General features: G+C 31.8%; 3 protein-coding genes and 2 long non-coding RNA genes across 9 annotated transcripts; 2 read left to right on the top strand and 3 right to left on the bottom strand.

Annotated features, from left to right (window-relative positions):
* Positions 1-219: 219 nt before the first annotated feature.
* LOC143203973 (aldehyde dehydrogenase family 3 member B1) lies at positions 220-21,546 on the bottom strand. Of its 5 annotated transcripts, none has more exons than XM_076416352.1 (10): positions 21,406-21,473; positions 18,423-18,510; positions 14,218-14,335; positions 13,973-14,169; positions 10,914-11,154; positions 4,073-4,177; positions 3,753-4,013; positions 2,856-3,060; positions 2,490-2,665; positions 220-480 (listed from the first exon to the last, which is right to left on the bottom strand). In XM_076416352.1, the coding sequence occupies exons 3-10, from the start codon at positions 14,312-14,314 to the stop codon at positions 281-283; spliced, it is 1,482 nt and encodes a 493-aa protein (XP_076272467.1). In that variant the 5' UTR covers positions 14,315-14,335; positions 18,423-18,510; positions 21,406-21,473; the 3' UTR covers positions 220-280. The 5 variants fall into 5 exon arrangements, with proteins under 5 accessions (XP_076272467.1, XP_076272474.1, XP_076272456.1 ...); XM_076416359.1 differs by having other exon boundaries at positions 18,423-18,514; positions 21,406-21,461; XM_076416341.1 differs by lacking the exon at positions 18,423-18,510 and having other exon boundaries at positions 21,406-21,546.
* Positions 5,251-6,980, top strand: LOC143206523 (uncharacterized). The gene is made up of 3 exons (XR_013008527.1): positions 5,251-5,562; positions 5,621-5,841; positions 5,993-6,980. It is a non-coding gene; the product is annotated as an uncharacterized LOC143206523 (long non-coding RNA).
* LOC143204099 (uncharacterized) lies at positions 14,842-17,128 on the top strand. Its single transcript, XR_013007514.1, has 3 exons — positions 14,842-14,949; positions 15,005-15,419; positions 15,480-17,128. It is a non-coding gene; the product is annotated as an uncharacterized LOC143204099 (long non-coding RNA).
* A 2,385-nt stretch (positions 21,547-23,931) lies between the features above and the next one.
* On the bottom strand, positions 23,932-27,028 carry LOC143204051 (uncharacterized). Its single transcript, XM_076416493.1, has 2 exons — positions 26,892-27,028; positions 23,932-24,577 (listed from the first exon to the last, which is right to left on the bottom strand). Exon 2 carries the CDS (start codon positions 24,549-24,551, stop codon positions 24,090-24,092), a length of 462 nt encoding a protein of 153 aa, XP_076272608.1. The 5' UTR covers positions 24,552-24,577; positions 26,892-27,028; the 3' UTR covers positions 23,932-24,089.
* LOC143204078 (uncharacterized) lies at positions 26,836-27,572 on the bottom strand. Its single transcript, XM_076416534.1, has 2 exons — positions 27,431-27,572; positions 26,836-27,371 (listed from the first exon to the last, which is right to left on the bottom strand). Exon 2 carries the CDS (start codon positions 27,367-27,369, stop codon positions 27,079-27,081), a length of 291 nt encoding a protein of 96 aa, XP_076272649.1. The 5' UTR covers positions 27,370-27,371; positions 27,431-27,572; the 3' UTR covers positions 26,836-27,078.
* Positions 27,573-27,791: the final 219 nt, after the last annotated feature.

The following is a 27,791-nucleotide window of genomic DNA, read 5'->3' as shown; positions in this document are numbered from 1 at the left end:
TACCACTGCGCGAAGCTTCAGTTATTTGATCGTTACGTTTAGCTGCTCTTGAAGTTTAGGGTGTATGTGTTTCGACGACCAAGGGTGTATGTGTTTCGGCGACAAAGACCATAAAAAGACAGCAGACAACTTTAAGCATACCGGCCATGCCGATATTGAGAAGCACAGTAGTGAAAGTCGGACTCTACAGAAGACTTTGATAAAAATAAAGTAGCAATAGGTATTTTATCTATTTATTCAATAATTCAATGCAAGGTAAACAAATAAATTTCCTTCCTTACTAGAATTTAAAGTACATAAAATACAATAAAGCAAAAATAACTAACAAAAGTGGCAACGTCGCATTACTCATTACAAAATCCATACCAGGTATGTTCATAGTAACGAGATTAATTATTTTCAATTTGTTTTCAGTGTAGGGTGGATACCTAACGCTTTGGGTAAACTCTCCAAATCGATCAAGGGACTTAATAAGTGCCGCTGAAACAAATAATAAATAATTATTCTTAGGGTCAGGAAACCAATATCACTAATTGATAATAACAAGACAAGTATTCGATATTATTTTCTTTCATAGTAAAGTTTATTTAGGAATATATCGTATACAAATAAGTTTTGACAATAGCGTATAGTTTTTTCTTGACGGAAAGTTAATTATTTATACACTTAATATTATCAAAATAGGTTACTACGTGTAATACGATCATTTATATATATATATATATATATATATATATATATATATATTTAATATATAAACAGAGTATTTTAAGTCATTTTCTACAAGTTTCTCGTTTTATGACAACATAGCTTCTTCAGAATTTCGATATCGTGTACCAGTCAAAGCATCTATATGCCGATACTATTATCGATCTGAACAAGTGATCAGAGAATCAGAAGGCTTTATGTCTATATATTTTTAACTCTTACAATATGTGACCTAACATTGTTATTATATAAAAGAATAATTTTTCGTCTGTAATAATTTGTTGTTTATTTTGTTTAATTAACATCATGTTAGGAAAAAAGCAAAACACATTAGAACTAAAATAAAACAATTATACTGGTTAGTTGGAAAATACTTTCAACTAGATCTAAAATCAAATATGGGGTTGCACTAAGTTGTCAAGTTGGCTAGTCACCCAACGCTACCAAAACAAATTCTTCGCTTAATTACCAATGCCTATCTCTATGTAACCAATAAAGAACAGCACGATGACCTAGAAATCAAATGGATTTGCGAAGTTACCGATGATTTCGCCTTCAAACACGAAAGAATTACTAAATCACACTAACGTGGAAGAAATACAACAACTGGACAACGCGCAGGAAATCAGAAGATTGAGGCGAACCCAACCATATGAACTTATATAAAGTGTATACCTTTAGTGTAAACTATAGCTTAAGTTATTACAATTTTATTATTGAGGAATACATATGGATATATTTTTCTGGCACCCGTCTTTCTTGTCAATTAATCCAAGTATAAAAGAAATGTACCAGTAAATGAATATATAATTAAGATTATACTAAACACAACTATCTAATAAAGATGTTATAATAAAAAAATGTTTAATTTCCTTCAGTAGACATACGCAGTAATAGTTTAATTAAGTTTTAGCAGCTCGTAACAGGCTATACTTTGCCTAGTCCTACCACATACACAACAAGGAAACAACATACAACAATGCAACAACAATATACTTCTGTATCAAAGTGGATGGACTTTGATCATGACTTTCGTACTTAGAATTGTAGTAATGGATCAACTTTTCATCGACAGTCAAAATAAGCCAAAGAAAACTGTTTTCTTGCCCTGAAGCAGATTAATATTTATTTATTTGGCCACATGCCCTGAAAACTATTCATTGATATTCCCTCAGAAGCTTAGCAATTGAGATCAGCTTCAAAGCTCCTAATCTATTTTTGAGAATTTCAACCAACAAATTTTACAAAGAAATCTCCAAATTGTCGTATTTAAGAGTAAGATCATAACTTCAAGAACATAATCTTAAACTAAGATAAAACAACTATATATATTTATTGTTCTGATTTGAGCCTCTCTTTATGACCTTGGAAGGTTTGATTTAACTATATCTTCAGGATTCCACTCATATAAAGTTTATTAACAAATGCAATCATGGAAGATATGATGATAAAGGAAGACCAATTCCTTTATTGCACAAAAGGACAATTTTAGTAGCTTCTCTTTCTAGCTTCAATTGTTGTCTAACACCTATATTAATTTATAGTATAGCTTGAGATCGATTAGTTTTGCACGTTTTCGTTCTTTTGTCATCTATAAACATCATCATAAACAGGGCTATGTTTCTGTGTACTTATGACAAAAAATTGATTTGTAGTATTAAATATCTCACTCTCACGCTAAACTATCTCAACTGAAAATATATTTCTACCAATTATTATCAAACTGCATCTATGATGGGAATATTTAACAACGAAAATAAAAGAAAAAAGCTGGTTCTTACCTCTTTTATGTGAAAATGTATCAAATGAGTAAACACCATGATACGTTCCTATTCCACTTGCTCCAACGCCACCAAACGGTAGTGCACTACAACTGTAATGCATCAGAACATCATTGATGCATATTCCACCGCTATAAGTTCCATCCAGAAATTTATTTTGTTCTATTTTACTGGTACTATAAGAAAATAAAAAAGAAAATGTTTTTATTGGAATATAAACCAATAATAGTGTAAAAAACTCAAAGTCTCTTAAATATTTGCTGCTGCCCTAGCAGAAAATTTCAAGCACTAACAGAAAAACAAAAAAAGATGGATATGAATAAATCAAAGATATTAAAATATTAGATTAAAAAATATCTACATTACCTAAAAACATATAAAGCTAAGGGTTTTTCTCGATTATTTATGAATTCTATTGCTGCTTCTGGCGTCTCCACTGTAATAATTGGTAAAATAGGTCCGAAAATTTCTTCCTCCATAATAGGATCAGTTGTTTTTACGTTTGCGACAATTGTAGGCTCGATGTATAGATCAGCTGGATCAGTATGTCCACCCAAAACTATTGTGGATCCTAAAATATATACAAAATTGCTTCACTATTGTGTGTTGCAGAAATAATCACAACCCAAGAGTGTGCAATAAGGTCCCGCCAGTGTACTTCTAAATCACAACAACATATTAACTGATTATGTGAACTTAAGGATCAGAACCTTGTCAGGAGATTATTATACTATCGTTGTAAGATTATAGAGCAGTTGGATGTAAAAGTTCTAAAAACATATATAGAAAAACATTTTTCATCAGAATCAGCTCGAAAAATCATGAAAAATTATTTTGACAGATTTCTGAATTCTTCTGGGTTTATGCCTCGGGAATGAAACCCATAAACAGATGAATTATAAACTCAGGCCAAACACTATTATCTTAGAAATATGTTATCTAAGGCCATCACTTACACAGAAACTTAAAAAAGCAAATTTGCCACTTGCACATCATAGTTATATGTGGCAATATCCATAAAAACCACCAATCTTTAACCACTCATATCAATTTATCTTAAAATTGATGTACACATGTTTTTACACATCAAGGATGTGAAACATACTATATTTCAGCGAACAAAGTTTGGATACATGAATGGAAAGAATCAATAGCTATCTATTAAAAAATATGGATCAGAACCTTGTCAAGAGATTATTATACTATTGTTGTAAGCTTATGGAGCAGTTGGATGTAAAAGTTCTAAAGTATCTAAACACCCACCTTCCAAAAGCTTAGTGAGCCTTTTGAAATGATTCTGGTTTATTATCCTACAGAAATCCGCATTTTGTTTCATTTTTTCGCCATACCATTCCTGTATTTTCTTCTTAGCGGCTTTAACAAATTTATCCTTCATGTACTCGCTACACAGCAGGTAGTCGGGTTCCACGCAACTCTGACCTGAATTCCAACATTTACCCCACATAATTCGAGCTGCCGCCAGTTCGACGTCAGCGGAATCATCGAGATATACCGGACTTTTACCTTAAATTAAGATTAATAAGAATAAAAAATACTGTAAAAAATAGGACTATTAAACATACCTCCTAATTCTAATGTGGTGGGGGTTAGGTGTTTTGCTGCTGCCTTATAAATAATTTTTCCCACAGCCGTGCTGCCAGTGTAAAATATATAGTCGAATTTTTGCTCTAGAACAGAAACAGAAATAGTTGTTGTACTCGTAAATTATCAAAAAGTAAAACAGATGCTCAGAAATGAAAATATTTCGTGAATATAAACACAAATTTCGTACAATATAATCAAGTGGGACACGTGGCAACGTAAAAAATGTCCTTAACGTTCGATAGTGTAAAGAGTTCGTACTAAAAATCTTCACTTTGCAATATCTGCCATTTCGTCGAAATGTAAACAAAATAATTTTTAAGTTCCTTAAAAATATCTGAAGAAAACTGTTATCAAATGAAAAATGTCTTCAAATATTGTATGAAGCTTATGGCAACAATGCTCTATTGATCGATTTTGGCACAGAAGAGAAAGAGCGTTCTGGATTTTAACATAGATTGGAACACGAGGATTTGAATGTATTACTCGATGATGATCCATGTAAAACACAAGAAAGATATGCAGAATTTTTGGGAGTAACACAAGAAATCATATCCAATCGCTTGGGAATCATCCAAAAGGCGTTTGGTCAGTTGTCAAATGTTGCTTCAACTGCAATATCGGAAATGTTTTCCATGAATACCACCTGGTCATGCATAAATATCCACGGCAAAGACGAATATCCATGCCTCCAAGCTAATGGAGTATGTGGTGAAATCAGCTCGGTGTGGTATACTGTGAGTTGCTAAAACTGATTATAACCATCAATAGGAATCACTAACGACTACTATTAATGCGTTGAACTGAGCACCGGAAATACGCAACATTTTTTTAAAAATTATTACAAAACCGTTAAAAACATAGTTGGAAACATTAAAATGGGAAGTGCTATCCCACTCGCCATACTTTCCAGAACATGCTCCTTCTGATTCTTATTCACTTATTTGTCAACACTTTGAATAAAATGCATTGTACCGAATTTCCACACTAAAGCTTCAATTTTAGAAAATCTTTTAAAACTAATTTATAAGCTTAACATATAGTCTATTCAAAGTTTTTTTAGTAATCCGTCATGAATATTTGTGACGTCAAAACACTGCAATGTTGCCACATTGACTCTGAGTTTTAGTTCAGTTTGGCTTTGACATACAAGAAAATTCTAATCTAAATAAAACTATTTAACAAAAACGTTATCAAATAGTATATATGAAAACTACAGTTAATTATACAGCCAAAATAATTTATAGGTAAGAGTTAAAACCTCTTAACAGAATTGCATTAAAGAATTTTGCATACGTCTGACAAACGGACGGCAGCAGCCAAAATATTGCCAAAATATATTCAATGGGTTGCTGTCGCGCTAAATATTAGTGTGGGTACTGTCAACATATAAATTGGATGATGAATCTTGACCATCTTGATATTGGCTCTATTCGATATTGAGTAAAAGTTACAATAGCATTCGATTAAGGTTTGTGGCTCATTATATTTATTAATAATTAATAGCACTTATATTGCTGGTCGAGAAGCATATTCCATCAAAAACTGTTTAGATTTGTGAAAGGAAGCATTATCAATTATAACACCTTCGGTTTAGATGAACTCGATAAGACATACAGAGTAAATAATTGATAAATGGTGGAATCGTGAACATGTCTTGGACAGATTAGAAAACTTTCAGGATATGTGATAACGCTGTGCATTGCTAGAAATTCCTGAGACAGAGTGACCAGAGTAGAAAGAACTAAAGGTATGCATATAATTAATTGATATAACGTAGAAAATTATATTGTAGGGCGTGAAAGATTTGTATGCACAGATATGATTGTAATTGTTCAAAAGTAAACATGAGCATTAGGTTAGAACGTAAGCGGAGATAATAATTACTAACTGTTTTGTAGATATGGTAGATGCATTAGACAGAATTCAGTGATTAATTTTATGAAGAATGGTATAGTAGCAGAAGAAATAAAATATACAGTGATATACACCGAAGGAAAGAAGAAATAAACGTAAAATGATAAATATGGTAAAATGATAAATAAATATACATTTCTCAGATATACAATTGTTAATCAGATGGATTAAGCATCTAGGGGGATACCACAACATAGAAAAACACGCCTAGAAACTCTACCTCATGGGTGGTGTGGAAATGAGTTAAATGTAAACAAAACAAATCTAACCTACACACTATTATATCTGTATTCTTAATTGTAGCTTTAATTCCTTCGATAGTATATGTATTAGATGTACTATAATGTTAAAATAAATTATATGATATTGATAACATCTTTGTTCAATTATTTTATTTAGATTAGAATTTTCTTGTATGTCAAAACCAAACTGAACTAAAACTCAGAGTTGATGCGGCAACATTGCAATGTTTCGAGGTCACAAATATCCATGACGTATTACTAAGAAAAAGTTTGAATAGGCTATATGTATTAATTGTTTCTTTTAATAAATGTTTTGCAAATGTTTGATTTAGATCTTACATCAGCGCTAAAATGGAATACTTTCAAAAAGTTGGTGTTGAATAAAACATCACCAAAATATCCAAATAATACAAGTCTCGATTTTGAATAGAACCAACCACATTAACATTGTTGCCGTATAAAATGATGTTATCGTAAACATTTAAAAAATAACAAATAACAATACCAGTTATATAAAGACCAGGGCCTACTCAAGTTCAAACAAAAATTTAATATTGCCTTCAAAAATAGAAATGTGAATAACATCAGTTCATTAAATAAAATAAATAACGGTGATAATACGTATCTTACTGGAAATAATGGTAAATATTTATTCTTGATAATTTTCCCTCAGTTCCCCTGATATATTGTCTATTTGTTTAGAAATGATAAAGTAAAATGGATCGAATATATTTTGTATCAATTTATAATCGATATTACCTTAATAACCTGATGTTTAATTTAGAGGCAAAATTGCAGTTTTAAGTCCTATATGCATAATTGCATTAGATCTATTTGCAGAAGATCAAATCAAATCTATATAAATAAAAACCGCCGATATCTGTCAACGCCCATAACTTCAGAACCACTGTACCTAATAGGATAATTTTTTTTTGTTTTGTTCGTTATCATTAGGACAAGGACACTACAAAAGAATTTAAAAAAAAATTATGAAAATTTTTTTACATCTCATAATATGAAGAGAGTGACGCAGAAGCCAGTTAACAAAACATTGAGAATTCCATTCAATAAACAAATTAACACAAATCAATACAATATATACTTAATGAAATATGACTTGCTGTGTTTTTGCCGAAAATCCATATAAACCTTTTTTTTGTAAAAAGTCAATTATAAAGAGTAAAGTTAATTATAAAGTGAGTGTAACAGGTCAATTGAAAAGACCCCGGCCTGACACATGGATGACGCTACTAAAATCAAATCCATATGTTTTTTAGTTAGCCCTAACTAACCCTCAAAAATACGTGGTAAAAATTTGACAGCTGCCAGATCATTAGTTCGTGAATTATATCATTTTGAGTAAAGCAACTTTTGTTATTCTGAAAAAAAAAGACAAAAAGGAATTTTGCCTGTTGATAAAATATTGCTTTTTGAAGGGAAAAAATACCGTTGAAGCAAAAACTTGGCTTGATGCCGAGTTTCCGGACACTTGGTATGCTAAATTTAGACGTGGTGAAATGAGCACCGAGCTCTAAAGATATCAACTGAACGTGTACATCATATCATTCACGAACATTTGGGTATGGGAAAGCTCTGGGCAAAGTGGGTGCCGCGCGAGCTCATTTTTGACCAAAACAACGACGAGTTAATGATTCGGAGCAGTGTTTGAAGATGGTCAAGCGTAATAAACCGGAGTTTTTGCGTCGATATGTGACAATGGATGAAACACGTCATTTCACTCTGAAGTCCAATCGACAGTCATCCGAGTGGACTGCACACGATGAACCCACTCCAAAGCGTGGAAAAACGCAACAGTCGGCTGGCAAGGTTATGGTATTTGTATTTTGAGATACGCATGGAATAATTTTTACTGACTACCTTGAAAAACCAAGGACCATCAACAGAGACTATTATATAGCGTTATTGGACCGTTTTAAGGACGAAATCGACGAAAATCGGCCGCATTTGAAGAAAAAAAAGTGCTGCTTCACCAAGACAATGCACCGTGTAACAAGTCAGTGAAAACGATGGCAAAAATCCATGAACTGGGCTCCCAATTGCTTCCTCATCCACCGTATTCTCCAGATTTCCTGTTCTCAGATCTCAAAAGAGTGCTCGCTGGGTAGAAATTTTCGTCGAATAAAGAGCCGATACTGAGGCCTATTTTGAAGCAAAGGACAAATCATACTACAAAAATGGCATCGAAAAAAAATTAGTTTTACTATGGTAGGCCGAGGACTTTTCAATTGACCTGTTATACACTAGTGAGGCCTCGTAATATTAATCAGCGTACACGTAACGTAAGCCAAATTCATAATCTTAGAGATGTATTTATTTATTTATTTATTTAATAATGACCCGTCAACCTCATGGAATCTATTATCAGTTACAAAATGTACAATATTTTTATTATATATAGGAGATCCAATATAATTATGTGTAAAATACAAAAGATCAAGTATAGCAAAGAAGAAATAAAAATATAAGAATATAGAAACATCAAGATATGACAAAACAAAAAGAGAGACGTATAAGGTACAAATAATATACACAAACGTGAATATTAATATAAATATTGGTTACTATCCTTAAATATTTGACAGTGTTTCGGTTACAGCTAAAAAATTCGCCGATCGACCAACCGATCTAAGTTCTTCAACAGAAGACACTGTTCCATTGTATTAGCCAAGTTAAATAGTCACCCCTGTAGGCTGTACATTCGACACTGAATTAGTATATACTTAACGGTCAAAGACAATCCGCATTCATTACATAACCGTGGATGCTTTCCCTTAAGGAGAAATTTATGTGTCCATGCCTGCTCAAAATCGTTAAAATATACACAGTTTGCGACTGGTCTCTAATATCGATAGTGTTAAGGCCCTGGAAGAACTCTTTCTTCACTTCCCATAGCTTATATTCATCCCTCAGATCAAATTCAAGCTGGTCTAATTGCCTAAAGAGAAGAGTAAGGAGGGAAGTTTTCCGGTTGGGATCTTTTGCTTTTACCCACCAATAATCCGCTCTCCCACTGCCCCTGATTCTAGTGTGATAGGGAAGCCACATATATGTGACGGTTTTTACCGATTATTTTAAAGTTAGCATTGACTCAGAAGGGATTGTCTTGTATGTTTTGTACAATTTTCAGGACTTTATAGATGGCTAGCAGCTCGGCTATTAATATGTCCGTTATAATATTAACGGGAATGAGATGAGACAAACAGAATGAGATATTAAGCGAGATCTAATACAGTGCAGGATGAACCTATACCGTCGAGCAATTACCTATCAACCAGAATATGTTAATATTGCAGTGCTCTGAGGTTTGGACTCGAACCACCAAGATTATATAATGCAAACGAATAGGTGAAATAATCAGAACTGAGAAGACCACCTGAATAATCAATTAAAGCATTTCTTGCAGAACAGTCAACACTACAACAGTGTATATCATATTAATTGATTTGGTTAAATATAATTAAAGGGGTTTCGAGATATGTTTTGTTTTGCAACGCACATCATGATGATATGGATGGATTTTGTATGAGCTTAACTGGGTTATTTAGACTTGAATCGTGCTTGATTCAAACGGAATAGAATAAGGTCTCATACATAATAATGTTAATGATTGTGAGATTCATACCATTCGACTATTTTTATGAGGAAAAAAACATGTTAAATATGATACAATCACGGAAAACAGCCATTAAGATAACAGTAAAATAGATCAAAAATAGATGACAAATATATGTTTTTATTGGCGTTGGGAACTATCAACTTAAAACGACTATCGATTGTTTAGTAATTGACTACTTTTTACTATCGACTGTTTCATTTTTAAGGTTCTGGCTTTGCCATCCTAGCTGACCTTAAAAATAATGTGCCGAATTTAAACTTACATAGATTTATGTGCATTATAAATGGCTTTATGTTTGTTTAAAAAATGTTTGTAAATAACAATAAATTGTACAGTAATGTAGCAGCATATTGAGACCCTATTTTTGAAGATTATTTATTAAAATAAAAAGGAAAAAAAATTGATTGATAAATGGAAAAATAATTTTAGCAGCATTTATATTATCTTGGAAGCTATTGGGTCTTTTTTATTGTCTTTTTCGATTTTCTAAGTCTTTCGATGTTTATTCAAGCCTTTTGAATGTTAAAACTTCTTTTATTAAAGTTTTAACGAATAAAAATATTCTTAATAATAAAATATTCCTTATCAAAGAAAAAAATATAGTGAGCATATGTTGGAATGAAATAGAAATAAACCAATTACTTTTATTATATTATGTCATTGTCACTTTTCGAATATTAAAATACGATTGAATGTATTCGGTAGCATTATTATATTCTTTTCTTCACTCTGTCATTTCCCAATTTAAAATAATTTAAAATGAACTCATCTGTACAGTATAGAGAATCAAACAATTATATCCATCCTTTCCTTTCTCGAATTGAAAACGTGAAGGAGTGTGTACATCTCTGTTTGTTATCACTAATAGTCGAAATATGTATTTGATGGAAATAGTAATTACAATTTTCAGTCGCTAGTTTTTTTACTGTCGACTAGTTCGACTCTTTTACGACTATCGACTGTTTCTACTATTCAGTCGATAGTTCCCAACGATAGCTTTTATATAAGCTAAAATTTCAAACTTACCAAGCAATTTTGTAGTTTCTGCTACCCCACCATTGTACACCACATAACAACTGCTATCGATATAATTCGGTAACGTATCTTCTAGAAACTTTGCACACGCTGGTGTGATTTCTGATGGTTTTACTACAGCACAGTTCCCAGCGGCGATGGCTCCAATTAAAGGCGAAATAACCAGGTCGAAGGGATAGTTCCATGGCCCTATGATCAGTACCACCCCGTATGGCTGGGAATGAATTTCTACCTAAAATAGAAAACAAACAAATATTTTGTGTTAAAAACAACGGTTAAATTTGAAAACCAAATCAAATATTATTTGCAGAAATATTTAACAGTTCAAGAAAGGACAAAATTTCTATTTTGCAAAAATCAGTAACACGTTTCATTAGTAAATAAGTTGTCTATTTTAGTTACTGAACTTACTTAACAAATACTATTAGTTTCGCGTTCCTTAGACCTTGTGATATTCATGTAATAGTTATACCTGTTCATAAGCACATAAAATTACAAAAATAAAACAGAAATACCAAACAGAGAAAAGGAAGGCAAACTACTGAAGCAAATAAAGACCGGAAGGGAGCTGGGAGTTAACTGTAAAGAGAATTGTAAAATTGCTTGCAGTCTGTTGGCTTACATTCTCTATAACATATACGGTAGCAGCAAAGAAAGAAACTAGCTAGTACTCATATAACTGGATGGAAATATATAGAAAAATATCCTACAAATATTTGAGTCGAAATATCGGGATTTTGGATCCAATAAATAGGTTTTTAGGCAGAGACTTGCACTATACCGTCAATTAAGCATGGCTGCCACCATCATGCTGGTTTGATCGTTTGGGGATAATAATTCCGACCACATGAATGAAAATCGTTGAAAAACAGAATAAACAAAGATATCTGCAATATTCAGAATACTGGAATTCTTTCTAGCAGTGAATCTACCCAAGTTTTATTTTTCAACAAAACAATGAACTAAAATATTCGTAAATTGTAATAATGTATGAAATATTTGTCAAAATATCGGTGGTTCCTAGCGCAAAAATTAAACGAGTACCTTGCGCAAATAATAAAATGGCCAGACCTCTCTTCTATCGAATTAGTAAGGAATGAACTTCCTTTACGAAATCCGAATTTGCAATCCAACACACTGGATGGAAGACATTGACTTAAATACTTAAATAAGTTACTAAAAAGAATGAATACAATTTGCAAACGAATATTTAAAATTAAGTGTGACCATTTTGACAATATTCAGCTAACTTTATCTGAATATTAGTCCAAGGTTTGAATAAGATTTGGATATAATTAATTATAACTTATGTGTTTTATTGTCTTATTTTTAAATTGTTTCTTCATTTTAATTGTTAATATTCTTGGAGTATACATACAATTTATAAGAACTGACAACGTCGCAAAAAGCACACAAAAGAACATATGAAAACATCAAGATCACGTTAGCGTCAAAACAAATATTACTTCAAATATGGTGAATTAATAATACTCAGTATCACTGAATAAAACTTTAAATTCTCCTAGGCAGAAATTAAAAGTCAGTCAAGTTTTTTTAAAACAGATTTGTTAAACACAAATTTACAGAAACAGCATTTAACAACAATCGAAATAAACTAATCGACATTTATATTCCGATTTATATATTATATTATGACATGAACGAAATAAAATATGTACTAATAAAATTCATTTTTTTCGTAGTAGTGTTTCGTCACATTGTTAATACGCAGTACTCGACTTTGATATATACCTGAATTAAATGTTGATGTATAAAAAACAAAATATTTTTAATTTAAAGATCTAAATCTGTATTATAGAGAACAAAATACAACAAAAATCTTGACTATTAATTTTATTTTTAATTACTTAATAAAAAAATATATGGTTGGAGAAAAAGTTGTTTTGTTAGTAAAAGTAATTCGAACTGTTAACGTTACATAAACTGAAACATCGTCAAGACATCGAAGGTTCTTTTAAAATCAGTGTTATATATGGGAGATGCTCTTCTATATAGTCGTTATTTTATTTTAAAAGCATCTAGTGATTTCAGACAATTCAATCCCGGTTGAATAGATATTCATTCTGATGAGTATCTATTCCATGATTTATTTTAATTTTGCTAACTGAAATTGAACGTTGAGGCAAAATTGGGCCTACGAAAGGAAATGTTCTGGGAATGGTCGATCTACTTCATGTGACCGTGCGTCATCAAAATAACATAATATATATTTAATATGTAAATTTATATACAAATATAACTGCTTGTTATTGTAATATTCATGTAATTAATAAATAAATTGCACTTTATGTCATATATCTTTTTTTTTTTTTGCTTCCCATGATGGATAGAGCATGGTCGTAATCTTCCTACAGCATACGCCTTTTCATCTTCATCTTTACCTTCATCCGCCTTTTTATTAAAATTAAAGTAAATAAGTAAAAATGCTTCTCGCATATTTACTTGATACAAATTCGGACACTACATTTTCGATGCACTGAAAAAATGTTTTGTTCACACTAAAAAGTGAAACATTTCAGTGAACCTTTAACAGGAAGTTGATTACAAATATTCCCGATGCTATTTAATACATAGTAACAACATGTGTTAAAATGCTTAAAAATTAATTTATTTATAGACCTGATACATTGTGTGGTTTATTATATTCTTGGAGTATACAGATACTTTACGAGAATTGGCAACGTCGCAATTATTTTTTAGTACGCATGACAACTTTTTTAGATGCCAATCCCGTATTGACGTAGATCTATGAAATTACCAGAACTAATCAATAGGAAAGGATCAAACAAATATTTAGTGGCTCAGAAAATATTTGCTAAATTTTGATACATTCACATTGTAGTCAGGACATTGGACCGTCCGACATTTGTTCCGATGTCCGTCATATTGTGTTAATGGTGCAAATCCAGCTTCGGACCACAATTGTAACTTAGTCACTTAATCAGTTCGATGATTACTTAATTTTATTACAATTAAAAAAAAACAACTAAAAATGTTTCAAACGTATTACAAATAATAAAATTACTTACCTTATCCAGAATATATGATATATGTTTCCTTGGTTTGGTGGGTTGCATCCATGACTTCAAATTAGTCAGAGCCTCGTTGATTTCAGTCTTCATATGGGATATTTCGCTGATACAGGACTCAAATTTCGGTTTTCTGTTTTCTTTTGATAGAATATCGAGTATTTGTCGTTCATTTTCGGTAACGAACTGAAGCAGGCCTGTAATGAATATTTAGAAACAAAACAAAGAATGCTGTGAAATAATACCATTTAGTTGTGCTCTCCTAAAATCATAAGTTTTGGTTTTACCACTGTAAAAGGTCTTACGAAGATCGCTGATTGTTTTCTCAATATCTTTTGACATTTTTCTTTATTGTTGCTCTCTCTGTAAAATATAAATTTTTAAAATATATGATATCTATTTACTATAGAATACAATATTTTAAATAACAATAATTAAAATTATTAACGTCGAATATATTTAAATAATTGTTCTGATAATAAGTTAACTTAGGTAAGTTATATTCTCCATATTATACATTTCTTCGTATAATCACGTCTTCATCACGTATATATTCTAAAGTAGTTTTGTACATACGTCATCAAGATGTTTAATGTATTGTCTGCCACAATTTGTAAATTAGTTTCAGAATCAGACAAAATTTTCCTTCTTATTTTATTCTATTTAAAAGAAGACACAATGCTGTCTGATAATTTCTAACATGTAACTGAATTAGCCTGACAAAGCATTGTTGTGTAAATAAAAGTATGGTTGCGAGACGTATTAAAATTTCTTCAAACCAATAGTGATAAGAGGTGTAACCCTGCAAAGGTTATTTTAATATGTTGCTTGTTTTGATAAATTTCAAACCGCTGCTTATCATTACTCTTATTGAAAATTCCGGAACCAGACAGAACGGAATAGCAGTTTCTATACAATTACTTTCAACAGAAACTAGATAATGGAGACCCCTCTTGCCAGTAAAATTCGTTAGAGAGGTAAGCATTTTTACTGTTAAATATTTGCTGCGAATTTTGTTTAAAATATTTTTAGCACGTAACAGCTGCACTGACCATTAATGTGGACACGGTCACTGAAATATCTCAAAAAATAAAAAATGTAATCTTAAGTGCACCGAACTCATACGAAGCAGGTGTCGAATCAAGATCAGCATCAAGATCAAGAAAACAGTGAATCAGTCAATACAAACGTAATTTAATACAATTATTTCAAACCAAACTGTTAGTCTGAAGTAGCGAACAGGTCTAATGGAAATTCCGCGTATTGATATTGAGAGAATACTATTTTTAAAAGCATACAATAAAAAGAAGGAAGGCTTATTATTTCAATTTAAGTATTTAGATGAGACATGGATATTTCAATATGCAACTAATATACCCAACGGTCACTCATGGCAAGATGATGACCCTAAAAATAGTGTAATAACAAAAAAAGCTGATCGAAAAAGGTAAACGTTGGAGTAACAATTCATTAATAATTATCAACATTTATTAATAATTAATTGCAGATATACTGTACTTCGTGCTGGAAACAGGAATGGTTAATAACACCTTCAGTTTGGATGAACTTGATCACACATAACAGATTAATTGAAAAGTCCCCGGCTTGACACATAGATGACCCTGCAAAGATTAAATCCATATATTTTTTTAGTTATCCCTAACCCTCAAAAAATGCGTGTATAAATTTGACAGCTGTCGGATGATTAGTTTGTGAATTATAGCATTTTGAGTGAAGCAACTTTTGTTATTGTGAAAAAAATGTATAAAAAGTCATAGCGCGTGTTGATAAAGTATTGCTTTTTGAAGGGATAAAATAGAGTTGAAGCAAAAACTTGGCTTGATGCCTAGTTTCCGTACATTGTCCCAGGAAAATCAACCATCAAGGATTGGTATGCTAAGTTTACACGTGGTGAAATGAGCACCGAAGACGATGAACGCAGTGGACACCCAAAAGCGGTTTTGCCGACGAAAACATTTAAAAAATCCACAAAATGATTTGGAATGACCCTAACTTGGAATTGAATGACACTCTAAAGATATCAACTGAACCTGTACATCATATCATTCACGAATATTTGGGTATGAGAAAGCTCTATGCAAAATGGATGCCACGCGACCTCATTTTTGAAAATCAACGATGACGAGTTGATGATTCGGAGCAGTGTTTGAAGATGATCAAGCCGACAAACCCGAGTTTTTGAATCGATATGTGACAATGGATGAAACGTGGCTCCATTATTTCGCTCCGAACTCCAATGAATAGTCATCCGAGTGGACTGCACACGATGAAGCCGCTCCAAAGCGTGGAAAAACGCAACAGTCGGCTGGTAAGGATATAGCGCCTGTATTTTGGAATGCGCATGGAATAATTTTCTTTGACTACCTTGAAAAAGGAAGGACCATCAACAGCTATATTACATAACGTTATTGAACCGTTTGAAGGACTCAATCGCCGAAAAACGGCCGAATTTGAAGAACAAGAAAGTGGTGCTTCACCAAGACAATGCACCGTGTTACAAGTCAGTGAAAACTATGGCAAATAACCATGAATTGGGCTCCCTCATCCACCGTATTCTCCAGAACTAGCCCCCAGCGACTATTTTCCGTACTCAGATCTCAAAAGAATGCTCGCTGGGAAGAAATTTTTTGGTCGAACGAAGAAGTAATCGTCGAAACCGAGGCCTATTCTGAAGCAAAGGACAAATCGTGCTACAAAAATGGTATAGAAAATTTGGAGGGTCGCTATAATGAGTGAATCACTCTTGAAAGGAATTATGTTGAACAAAAAAACTAATTTTGCCAAAAAAATATGGTTTATTTAATCAACTTCTAACATTTATTTTAAGACATTTTAACATTTTAAGTTTTTTTGGCATTTTTGACATAGAAATTGCTTTACTAAAATTTACGAATATGAAAGAGCAATGTTCAAATAATATTTCATTGATCAAAATTCATTGAATGATTATAAATTGTATAAAGTTTAAAAAAGGTATACCAAATAAATAAAATTATTTATGTTTGATACTATGCTAATATATTATCATATTTAAAAAATGACAAACCATTTTTAATCCAAAATATCATAGCTGAGTTAACAAAATCATTATAAATGTAAAAATTATACCTACGTTTTTAATAAATTACTGAAATATCCTCGATGTGATATAATATGATATATTAATAGAATTGATTGTGTTGCTTGGACTTTCTTCAAGGTGAATTTTAAATATTTAAGAAAATTACTGCTAAGGTAAACATCAAGGTAGGCAATTACCGACAAATGAGGGAATACAAAAGCGGCTTACCATATGCCTATACATTAGGTACTTGCATGTATTCTGATCATTTTTTCACTTCAAAAAGTTAAAACTGGAACTTTGGAAGTCTGGTTTGTCTTCCAGATAGTTGCTTATCATTGGAGTCAAAATCACGACATTTAGATCATTATATCCAGAACTGTCAAATGGGATATCACAGAGCAACATCACCGTAAGTTTTTGTTAAAATGTTGTTGAAAACACAAAAGTAATGTACCTGATGGGCTTCGGAAGCAGATTATTTCAAATTGTTCCATGATTAACATCTATATACATTGAATAACTCAATAGAATTAAATGGAAAACTGTTATTTTATGTAGAGTAATATCAAAACTATCGAATTTAGTTGTTAGATTAGATTGTTTAACACTTGTTTAAAATGATTCCTCGCAAATTAAGTTATCGCTGATCAAAATACATGCACCACCTAATACATTCCTTTGCAAAAGACAATGTTATTTTTGTGGCTAGGCAATATGAAGGAACTATAACATCTCAGTGAAAAAGATTAAAAGCTGAAGGAACCCGCAAAACAAGATTAATTAATCTCTCAAATATTTCTCAAGTATCATTTCATCGTTATTGTATCGTATCGTTTTTTAAAATAAACTTCAATCTGAAAACTAAAATTTGAATATCTAATGTATAAAACAAAGTGAGCCCAATTTATAATATCTACAATCTATTAAATAATTTTAAAGAATTCATAACAGATGTATCATATAGCATAGGGTACATTTTGTAACCAACTGCATAATTAAGTCTCATTGGCAGACTTCACTTTTCACTACGTATAATTTCGTCGAAGTGTAAACGAAAAAATGGCTTAGTGCAAATGTCTGAATTTGTACCGAGCAACTCACATTTGCGGGCAGTTCTACTTATTTCTATTTGAAGAAAACGGTTGTTGAAGGTCATCGAATGATGTGTGAAGCATAAGCTATTTCATAGACATTTTCAGAATACTGGCTTCAATGTTTTAAGTGGTGATAGTGACGCCGAAGACAAAGGGCGTTCCAAAAAGAAAATTTGAAGACGTGTATTTAAGCGCATTACTCAATGAACGAACAACGTTATTCTTCAGCATGACAACGCTCGACCAAATGTTGCAGAACTGGTGAACTTACTTGCAAACCAGCAGCAAACTTGCAGCCTCCGTATTCTACAGACTTTGTTCCTTCTGATTATTACTTGTTCCTATACATAAGTCGTGACCTGTCTGACACTAAAAATTATTCGGGTTTTGGATAACCTCAAAAAATACATAGTTCTTTCGAGATGAAATCCATAAATTGCTTGAAAGATGAAGAAAATTAGCGGCGCTATATATATATATATATATATATATATATATATATATATATATATATATATATATATATATATATATATATATATATATATATATATATATATATATATATATATATATATATATATATATATATGTATATATATTTGGATATATATATATATATCCAAATTTCTCATGACTAATTATATGCCCCCTGTTCCCATATCAAAAAAACGGAAAAAGATAACACTATGTTTTTGTATGTAATTATTAATTCAAATTCGAATTAAATATTCATAACTCAGAAAGGACAACGCTTGTCGGGTCAGATAGTTCATTTTCTGGGTTCTAGTTACCAAATCGTTTAGTAACTAATACAAGAATGTAGGTACTCATATACACAGAGAAGTGGTATAACAACAATTAGCAAAACAAATGAAACCTAACATCAGGTTTAAACAACAATGTTCATCTAAATCTAAGACGTCGAAACGTCGCAGTGTTGCCGCATCAACTTTGAGTTTTAGTTTATTTTGGCTTGATAAAAGAGTTTTAATTTCAATAAAACAATAAAATAATAAGTAAAACGCCAAAACAACGTTTGCCGGTTTATAAACTGTAAGCAAGCGAATTTGGTAGGCTGATTCGGTTACGTGTTGCAACATATCAGACAGCATTATATCTCTTTTTACTTAGAATAAAAAGAGAAGGAAAATATTGTGTTCTTCATTGAAATGAAACAGCGCTCAAATCACGATAAGTTCTGAAGAAGTTCATGGGTATAAAGGTCAAACTTCCAATTGGAAGCGTCAGAGGGAGCCTAAGTTCTCTGATTGGTTCAAAACATAAAGGGCAACCCTCGTATCATCATTAATTTAGCGTTTTGCCGAAAAATTTAAACTGTATTACTTAAACTTGTAAATATAACATTTTGAGTGAAGCAACTATTGTTATTGTGAAAAAAATTGATAAAAAGGAATTTCGCGTGTTAATCAAATATTGCTTTTTGAAGGGAAAAAATACAGTTGAAGCAAAAACTTGGCTTGATGCCGAGTTTCCGGACACTGCCCCAGGAAAATCAACCATCAAGGATTGGTATACTTAAGTTTAGACGTGGTGAAATGAGCACCGAAGACGATGAACGCAGTGGACACCCAAAAGAGGTTTTGCCGACGAAAACATTTAAAGAATCCACAAAATGATTTTGAATGACCGTAATTTGAAATTGAATGACACTCTAAAGATATCAACTGAACCTGTACGTCATATCATTCACAAATATTTGGGTATGAGAAAGCTCTGTGCAAAATGTATGCCACGCGACCTCACTTTTGACCAAAAACAATGACGAGTTGATGATTCGGAGCAGTGTTTGAAGATGATCAAGCGCAATAGACCTGAATTTTTGCGTCGATATGTGACAACGGATTAAACATAGCTCAATCATTTTACTCCAAAGTCCAATCGACAGTCATATGAGTGAACTGCACACGATGAACCTGCTCCAAAGCGTAGGAAAACTCAACAGTCGGCTGGCAAGGTTACGGCGTCTGTATTTTGGGATGCCCATAGAATAATTTTCATTGATTACCTTGAAAAAGGAAGGACTATCAACAGCGAATATTATATAGCGTTATTGGACCATTTAAAGGAAGAAATCACGGAAAAAGTCTGCATTTGAAGAAAAAGAAAGTACTGTTTCACCAAGACAATGCACCGTGTCACAAGTCAGTTAAAACCATGGCAAAATGCATGAATTCGGCTTCAAATTATTTCCTTGTCCACGGTATTCTCCAGATCTGGCCCCCAGCGACTATTTCCTGTTATCGGACCTCAAAGGAATGCTCGCTGGGAAGAAATGTTCGTCGAATGAAGAGGTGATCGCCGAAACTGAGACCTATTTTGAAGCAGTGGACAAATCGTACAACAAAAATGGTATCTAAAAGTTGGAGGGTCGCTATGGTAGGCCGGGGACTTTTCAATTGACCTGTTAATGCAGAAAAATATTACATTATTAGTTACGTAGATATTGAAACCAAACTCTGGGATTTGAACAAAATTAAAACATGTCTCAATCAAACTGTTCATATAAAACTGTTTATACAGGAGAATTGATTTTAAAATTATTTTAATTAAAGTTCTACCAATACCAAATGTTGATTTAGTGACGTCCGTTGACTAGTCTCTAAAGTTCGTCATTAAATCACTGTCCATGGTCGCCCGCGATTGGCGTCATGGCGAGCGACATATTTACAAACCCAATAACATTAATTATTTCGTTAATAATTAATGGCGATTCGGTTCAAATATTTAGAAAGTCAAAGGGAAAATCGTAAACATTAAATGTATTTTCTAAGTCGGTAAGGACAATGTTTAATATTGACGTAAATAGATAAAATTAATTAAATATAATTGGGTATTCAAAAAATACCTAATGGTTTTCATAAAATAGCATATATTAACTAAACCATCAGTTAAATATTGATTATACTTGGTTATATAGTTTTTATACAAAAAAAGTCTGTATATATTAATTGTTTTTAAAATAAATTTCATTTATTTCTTCATATTCTTTTATATCAATTAATATATTGATATTGATATAATAATACAAAGAATTAAAAGAGGTCGTTTACAATACAATTGTGTTTATTTTAATTTTTTTATTATAATTGTACTAAATTTATTTATCGGTTTATCAATATCAAAAAAAAAATAAATTAAATACAACAATATGTAAATTATAAAACACTTTATTATTAACGAACTTATGTTTTATTATCTTATTCTAAAATATTAAAGAATCGATTACTTACGTTTAAATGAAATAATTCACATTCAAAACAAATGCAACTGACTCTGGTCTATTGTGGTCCGTGTCTGGCTTTTGTATGATAATAGCGGTCGTACTGCGATGGGTTAAAGGTTAATTATTAAATAAGTTTTTGTAACGCATTGCGCAAGACCGTCACTTGCTTGGACGAGAAATTATGGTATTATTTTATGAGATTAGTTTTTATATACAAGTTGACCACTAACTGAGATTCAAGGTGAGTAGACTGTGTCCGTAGGTTGTAAAATAAAATATTAACAAGCGATTTATACGGTAGATTAGATTACTAGTGACAAAATGGCGAAGGCGATAGCTCTATTTTTTATAACGAAGAAATGGCGAAGGTTTATAAACATGCAGTTTGTGACGTGCAGTGGCGGCTCCATATAAAAATTTTAAGGTCTTTTGCAATTCTTGCAAATAACTATTTTAAACCTATTTTTTATAATCTAGATTTATGCTACGTTCTTTACTGTTCTCAAATTTGGGTAATCACTTTGTCATTAAAATTGTCACTTTTGGAGATTTTTTCAATATATAGCATTGAAAATAGCTCGTAATCATTCTTTATCAAGAGTGGGGTAAGAGGAAAATACGGAAGTGACCTTATCCTCAGGAAAGTTACCGCAATACTCTCCAAAGTATTCCGAAAAGAAAAGTGCCCAATTACTAGATGCTCTTTAAAATGAAATCTTTTACACAATTAATTATAACATCACACACCTCTAAAGCAGTAATTCGGTGATCAATTTTACTGTTGCCTGGATGGTTGCATTTATTTTCTGGTGGCTCATTACCTATTACTTCTGATGCTTCACTAATGATACTATCAATCTTATTTCGAACTTGGATAATACTGCATTCAAAATTATCGACAGCGTCTCTTATTCTAAGTAGGACATCACATGATGGCAAGAAGTTTGGCAACAATTTGATGTATTGTAGACTGTGTCGCTGGAGAATTAATCTTTTATTTCATTCATACACTTAATGAGATTGTTTCTATTTTCGCACACAACATTAATAGTGTCTGCATATTTGCCTCTCATCACCAAACCATCAGGGTTTTTTGCGATCATTTTGTTAAGTGAATTTTTTGAAATAAAAGATCAATAACGTTTAAAATTGTTTTACTAAGTCCTTCGGCGTCAAATTTTTCAGGAATTAAGTAGTTCAAAAAAACAATTGGCTCACAATGGCAAACATATCTAAAAATAACTACCAGCTGAGATTTTGGTGATTGCCAAAAATGAAAAACTATTAATTTCCTCAACTATTTGTTCATGAAAAACTTCAAGCATAACTGCAACAGATCGTTCCGTATTTCTTTGAAAGTACCTTTAAATACTGAAACATTCTTTAGGTGCTCACTCACAGTTGCATCTAGTTCAGCCGAAAAAATTCGAAGTCCACGAAATATATCCGGATTCTGGGAAGTATCGCTCACATCATGTTCTCGAAGAGCCAATTAAAATGCTCCACAAATTTTAATGTAAGTTATAATTTTTGATAAAACATACCTATTATTTGACACATTTTCATTATGCCTCTGTATATTTATCCAATACACAAAGTCTAATTGAACCATAATATTAATTGACCCTATAAATGCAAATTCCATACAATTACGAAGATAGATTTTAGAGTTTTCATGTCTTTTTATTTTCAAACGTAAGTGCTCTAGATCGATAAACCTCATTTATATCCAAGTAAGGAAAAGAAGTACTCTTTTAAGATGTACGCATTTTTTTACATTCTCAAATCCATTCATTTAAATAAGTGTCTCAATTGAATTTACGGGTATAACTTTTTCCTCTACTTGCCCCCCATTTCCCAATAATAACATCTGGTAATGATCAACCTTTTCCTTTAAATTCCAAGTTTTCCTCGTAAGAATATTTTTAACAATGTCTTCACATTATTTAAATTAAAAACCACTTCCGTAGTCACATTTATTAATAATGTCATTATTAACTGGCCCAAAATCGCGTAAAATGCATCATCGTAAAATGCAGCGAAATCTCCACTTAAATGTCGGCCTTGTTTCAAACTATTTTGATGGACAGGTGGATAGCGCGAGTGTTGAAGTAGGATACGTTGCTCCACAACATCTCCGGATTTGATGCATGCGTTTTCTCCTACATAGAATAAACCATAGAAGAGAATAAACATACCTAAATTGACTAAACACTACTAAAAATAACATTCATTGGTTTTAAAATATGGAAGAACAAGGATAAGTGCAGAAAGTGATTAATGCAGGTTCAATTTTTAAAAGTTATAAAACCCAAACAGCATTAATTTTATTTATAATGAGAATTTTAGGTGCCAAATGTATAACACATCATTTTCAATGACCTGGAATAGGTATCAACATATGCCAAAATTTAATGACAACAAGAACAGGTAAGAAAATGATTCTTGTTATTTTAGAAGTAGTCAAGTCATTAATGAGGTTTGTCCATCAAGAATAGTAGCAAAAACTGTAGTAACTGGTAATAATTAGACATTTATTTTAAACATAATATATTTCAGTAATGTTTTAAATTGTATTTTATAGCTAAGATATAGCTACAATGTGTTGAGAGTAAAAGTCGAAGAATGTGACATTCAGAGAAGAAGAAATTAGACAGTGAACAGTGTACATTAATTCAAAAACTGATCGTATTACCATCTCCAGCCTTCGCAGTGTTGACATCCGTAAGTATATATGCCATGATTACAGGGTGGGAGCCTGGGAGCTTGATAATAACCGTAATTTTGTGTAGGTGGTGGTCCTGAGTGATAACTTTGCTGTGGCAAGCTCGGATAAATTGATGGTGCTGGCATATATGGCCCAGATGGTGGAGGAGCAGAGTGTTGAAATTGCGGCACAGTATTTTGTGGAGGCGGTTGATAGGTCTGCGCTGGTTGCTGAGATGGCGTTGAATTGTACTGGGGAGCAACCACCTTGTTTTTCTCCTTCTTGCTTTGTTTGTATGCTTGGTGCACTATGGTACCGACTAATCCACCGACCAAGCTTCCAACAATGGCTCCTGTGGCTACTTTTTCGGACTTTGTAGGAGGCGGAGTGTTGTAACCATGATGGCCATGGGAACAATGACAACCAGAAGAACAGCAATGACTCATGATATCAGGCCAGCAGCAATTAATACCTACAATAAAACAGGAAAATTATAGATTTAACCTTAAAAGTAATTTCGGATAGCAAAATTACAAATTGTGACAAATTATATTTAATAGGTGCGATATGATCTCTTTTGATCTCCGAACTCATTTCTATACCATGCATAAACTAAGTTTATTCTCAACGTTTACAGTGAGCCTAAACTACAAGTCATCGTTATAATTCAACTTATCAAATAAAATGAAATTATCTTTTCTTTCGATTTTTAATTTTGTAAGACATCTTAATTTACTTTTTGTGTAATTTTTTTCTGTTAGGACGTTATTTTTGTAGCAATTAAGATAAATATAATTTGAAAAACAAAACAATAATGTGGAATTCCAGGATATGAGAGGTTCAAGTATAATTAATAATTTTCCAAAGAATTCTAGCGCAGAAACGGTTTTTGAAAGTAAACTTCTTTGAGGAGAACCTATTATGAGCTCCTACATCAAGCTTTCAGGCAGAAAGGTTTGTTATTTGCATTTCATACCAGATGATTCTAGAACCAAATATGGAAGATGCAACACTTAAATCCTAACCATGATGCAGTTCCTAATTCTAATTTTAATAGTAAGTCTTTCATTGAAATCTACATCGATAATTAGGTTAAAATATATAATATATGTATATTCTCAGATCCTCTGCCTTAGTTAAATGTTGGAATCAGCAATTGTTTAGCTCGCATTACAATCCTCAGAATTAGAAGTAAAATATAATATTTTTTGAAACTGAAAATTCTAACAAGTGTTTTTCTGCTTATAATTTTAAAACAAACGAATCTTTGAAGTCGGTACGAGCAACAAATTAGATTTGTTTTGTTCATAATTTATATTTGTATATATGTCACAAAATGAATTATTATTTTTGTATAGTTTGGGCTTGCCACCGACATCAAACTGATCAGTTGGAAGTAGTTAAAATAATATTATAAATAGATACATAGGTTTAGCTAGGTATTGGGCTAAATTGTGTATATATAGTAGAATATAGAATATATGTAGTATATAGATTAAATAAGGTTTTGGTTTATTTTATTTAGTTATTACACCGATTATTATGTTCTTATTTTATTTTGAAACTGTTTTTTTTTGTGTTAAAAATTTAAGTTTGATTATTTTTTACTTTTTAATGAGTTCCTTATTTCTGTTAAAAATATTTTATTTTTCTCTTTTTAGTGTCACATATTTACTAAATAAATTACGCAGTTATTTTATTAGGTATTACTATAGGTAGGCTAAACAAAGATGCAACCCTTATGAGAAAAAATAAGAATAAAGAAACAATGATTGAAAATAAGGAACGCTTCAGACCCCAGGGTCCTACAAATGTTCTAATTAAACTACAAGAACAAAAAGTTATTGCCTCCGCCCGAAATCGAACCCAGGACCTCCACGTAAGAACTGAACGTCCTAACCACTACGCCACAGAATCAGTTGCCTGCAATATTTCTACGACTCCTCATATATTGTGGTTGGTGCCTAAAAAGCATAATGAATAGCTTTTGCATTGAACGACTTTCTATTTTCCGTCACATCAGTTGAACAATAACATTATACACAAATATCTGATTATTTTAGAAAAATTATATTTATATTAAAATTTATAAATCGGTTCATAATTGACAGAAATATCAGTGAACATAAAAAAGTTAACAATAACTGTTACAGTCAGTGAATCTTAATATATATATATATATATATATATATATATATATATATATATATATATATATATATAGGCAATAACAAAGTAAAGTTAAAAGTTATTAGAAGAAATATTATCAGTTGCTAGATTAGATTGTGTTTTTTATGTATTTTGAAAATCTTTTATACCAATGACAACTGGTATTTAAATAAAGTATCTTACTAAACTACTACTTTATAAATTCACCCTGTAATAAAAACATTTTATTAAAATCCTGTAATAAATGTTCTTTTGTGGCGCCCTCAGGTGATTAGATGCACAAACTCTATACAAGGAAGATCGCGTTCTATGTCTCTTTATCTTAATGTCTAAACCAAACAGTTATGCGACTACAATCACTTTGAGCACGCAAGAGTATAAAACGCACCGACAAATGGCGTAATTTACGTAAATTTGTTTTTATAGGAAACAAATTTGATAAAAAAATTTACAATAATTTTCCTAGATCTATTATGTAAGAAATGTTCATAATTCAGATCTTTATAACTAAGGTGGCAATTAACAATTTGGGTAAACAATATAATCAAGAATGTAGCGACAGAAAGTTGATAATAATTTTATTACAATAATTTAACAAATATTATTTGTGTACTTACATTTGTAATGGGAATCACTTTGAAATGCATTAAGATCAAAATGCTTTATTATGTTATTAATATTAAGACAAAAAGTAGTGATAAAGAAAGACTATCAAACATATTATCTTATCTCTTTTCTATTAATAAGACTTATTGTGTTGTCAGAATTAAGAAAATAAGTTTGTAGATAACAGAGAGCCCACGTTTATCGCCAGGTCCATCCATGACAGTAGTGACAGCCTGATGTATACGCCATATGACTACATGGTGGATATCCATAAGTTGGTGGTGGTGGTGGCGGTGGATATTGATTATGCACGGCTGCTCCAATAGCCCCACTGACTAAACCACCCACAATTCCTCCTATTACACTGCCAGCAAATCCACCGTGAGGACCTCCGTGGTGACCAGGTGGACCGAAATGTCCTCCAGGGGGACCTGGAGGACCGCGATGGCCTGGAGGACCATGATGACCAGGTGGACCAAAATGACTCATTTCTACGGCAAAATTAAAAAAGTGTGATATAACATGAAACTATAGAAAAAATAATACTCACCGAAATATCAGGAAATCTGCGTTGTTGGTGAATCAGTATATCTAACACTGTATGAGCACAATCGACAATAATCAGTATTTTTAAGTAATATTATATCTTATCTAATATGTTGGAACAACGGCAAAATTAAAGCGTGTTATGGAGGTTAGTCACTATCTGACTGATAATATACGTAGAAAAATGTCATTCGGTTATGTACGTAAAAAATGCTAAATGTTTCATTATTTCCTGACCAATCCACAACTGCTTTAGAGAACACGATATACCCTTATTAAAATTGATAATATTATGCTCTGCTAGTGACGGCTTTTTGATAATTTTATATTTTAAATACAAATTCTGAATATTCTATGGAATGATT

The sequence above is a fragment of the Rhynchophorus ferrugineus genome, unplaced genomic scaffold, assembly GCF_030347505.1.
Source record: "Rhynchophorus ferrugineus isolate W39M unplaced genomic scaffold, kcgeb_rfMv2 rfM1, whole genome shotgun sequence".
Taxonomy (NCBI): domain Eukaryota; kingdom Metazoa; phylum Arthropoda; class Insecta; order Coleoptera; family Curculionidae; genus Rhynchophorus; species Rhynchophorus ferrugineus.
Note: the sequence above shows the minus strand (reverse complement) of the source record. Positions and strands in the feature narration are given on the sequence as shown.

Excerpts from the sequence above, each read along its gene's own strand:
- LOC143203973 (XM_076416341.1), bottom strand. The coding sequence starts at position 14,314 with ATGTCAAAAGATATTGAGAAAACAATCAGCGATCTTCGTAAGACCTTT. Across the intron at positions 4,014-4,072 it reads CACCACATTAGAATTAGGAG|GTAAAAGTCCGGTATATCTC; the intron begins GTATGTTTAATA and ends TCTTAATTTAAG. Across the intron at positions 481-2,489 it reads TACATTTTCACATAAAAGAG|CGGCACTTATTAAGTCCCTT; the intron begins GTAAGAACCAGC and ends TATTTGTTTCAG.
- LOC143204051 (XM_076416493.1), bottom strand. The coding sequence starts at position 24,551 with ATGAGTCATTGCTGTTCTTCTGGTTGTCATTGTTCCCATGGCCATCAT.
- LOC143204078 (XM_076416534.1), bottom strand. The coding sequence starts at position 27,369 with ATGAGTCATTTTGGTCCACCTGGTCATCATGGTCCTCCAGGCCATCGC.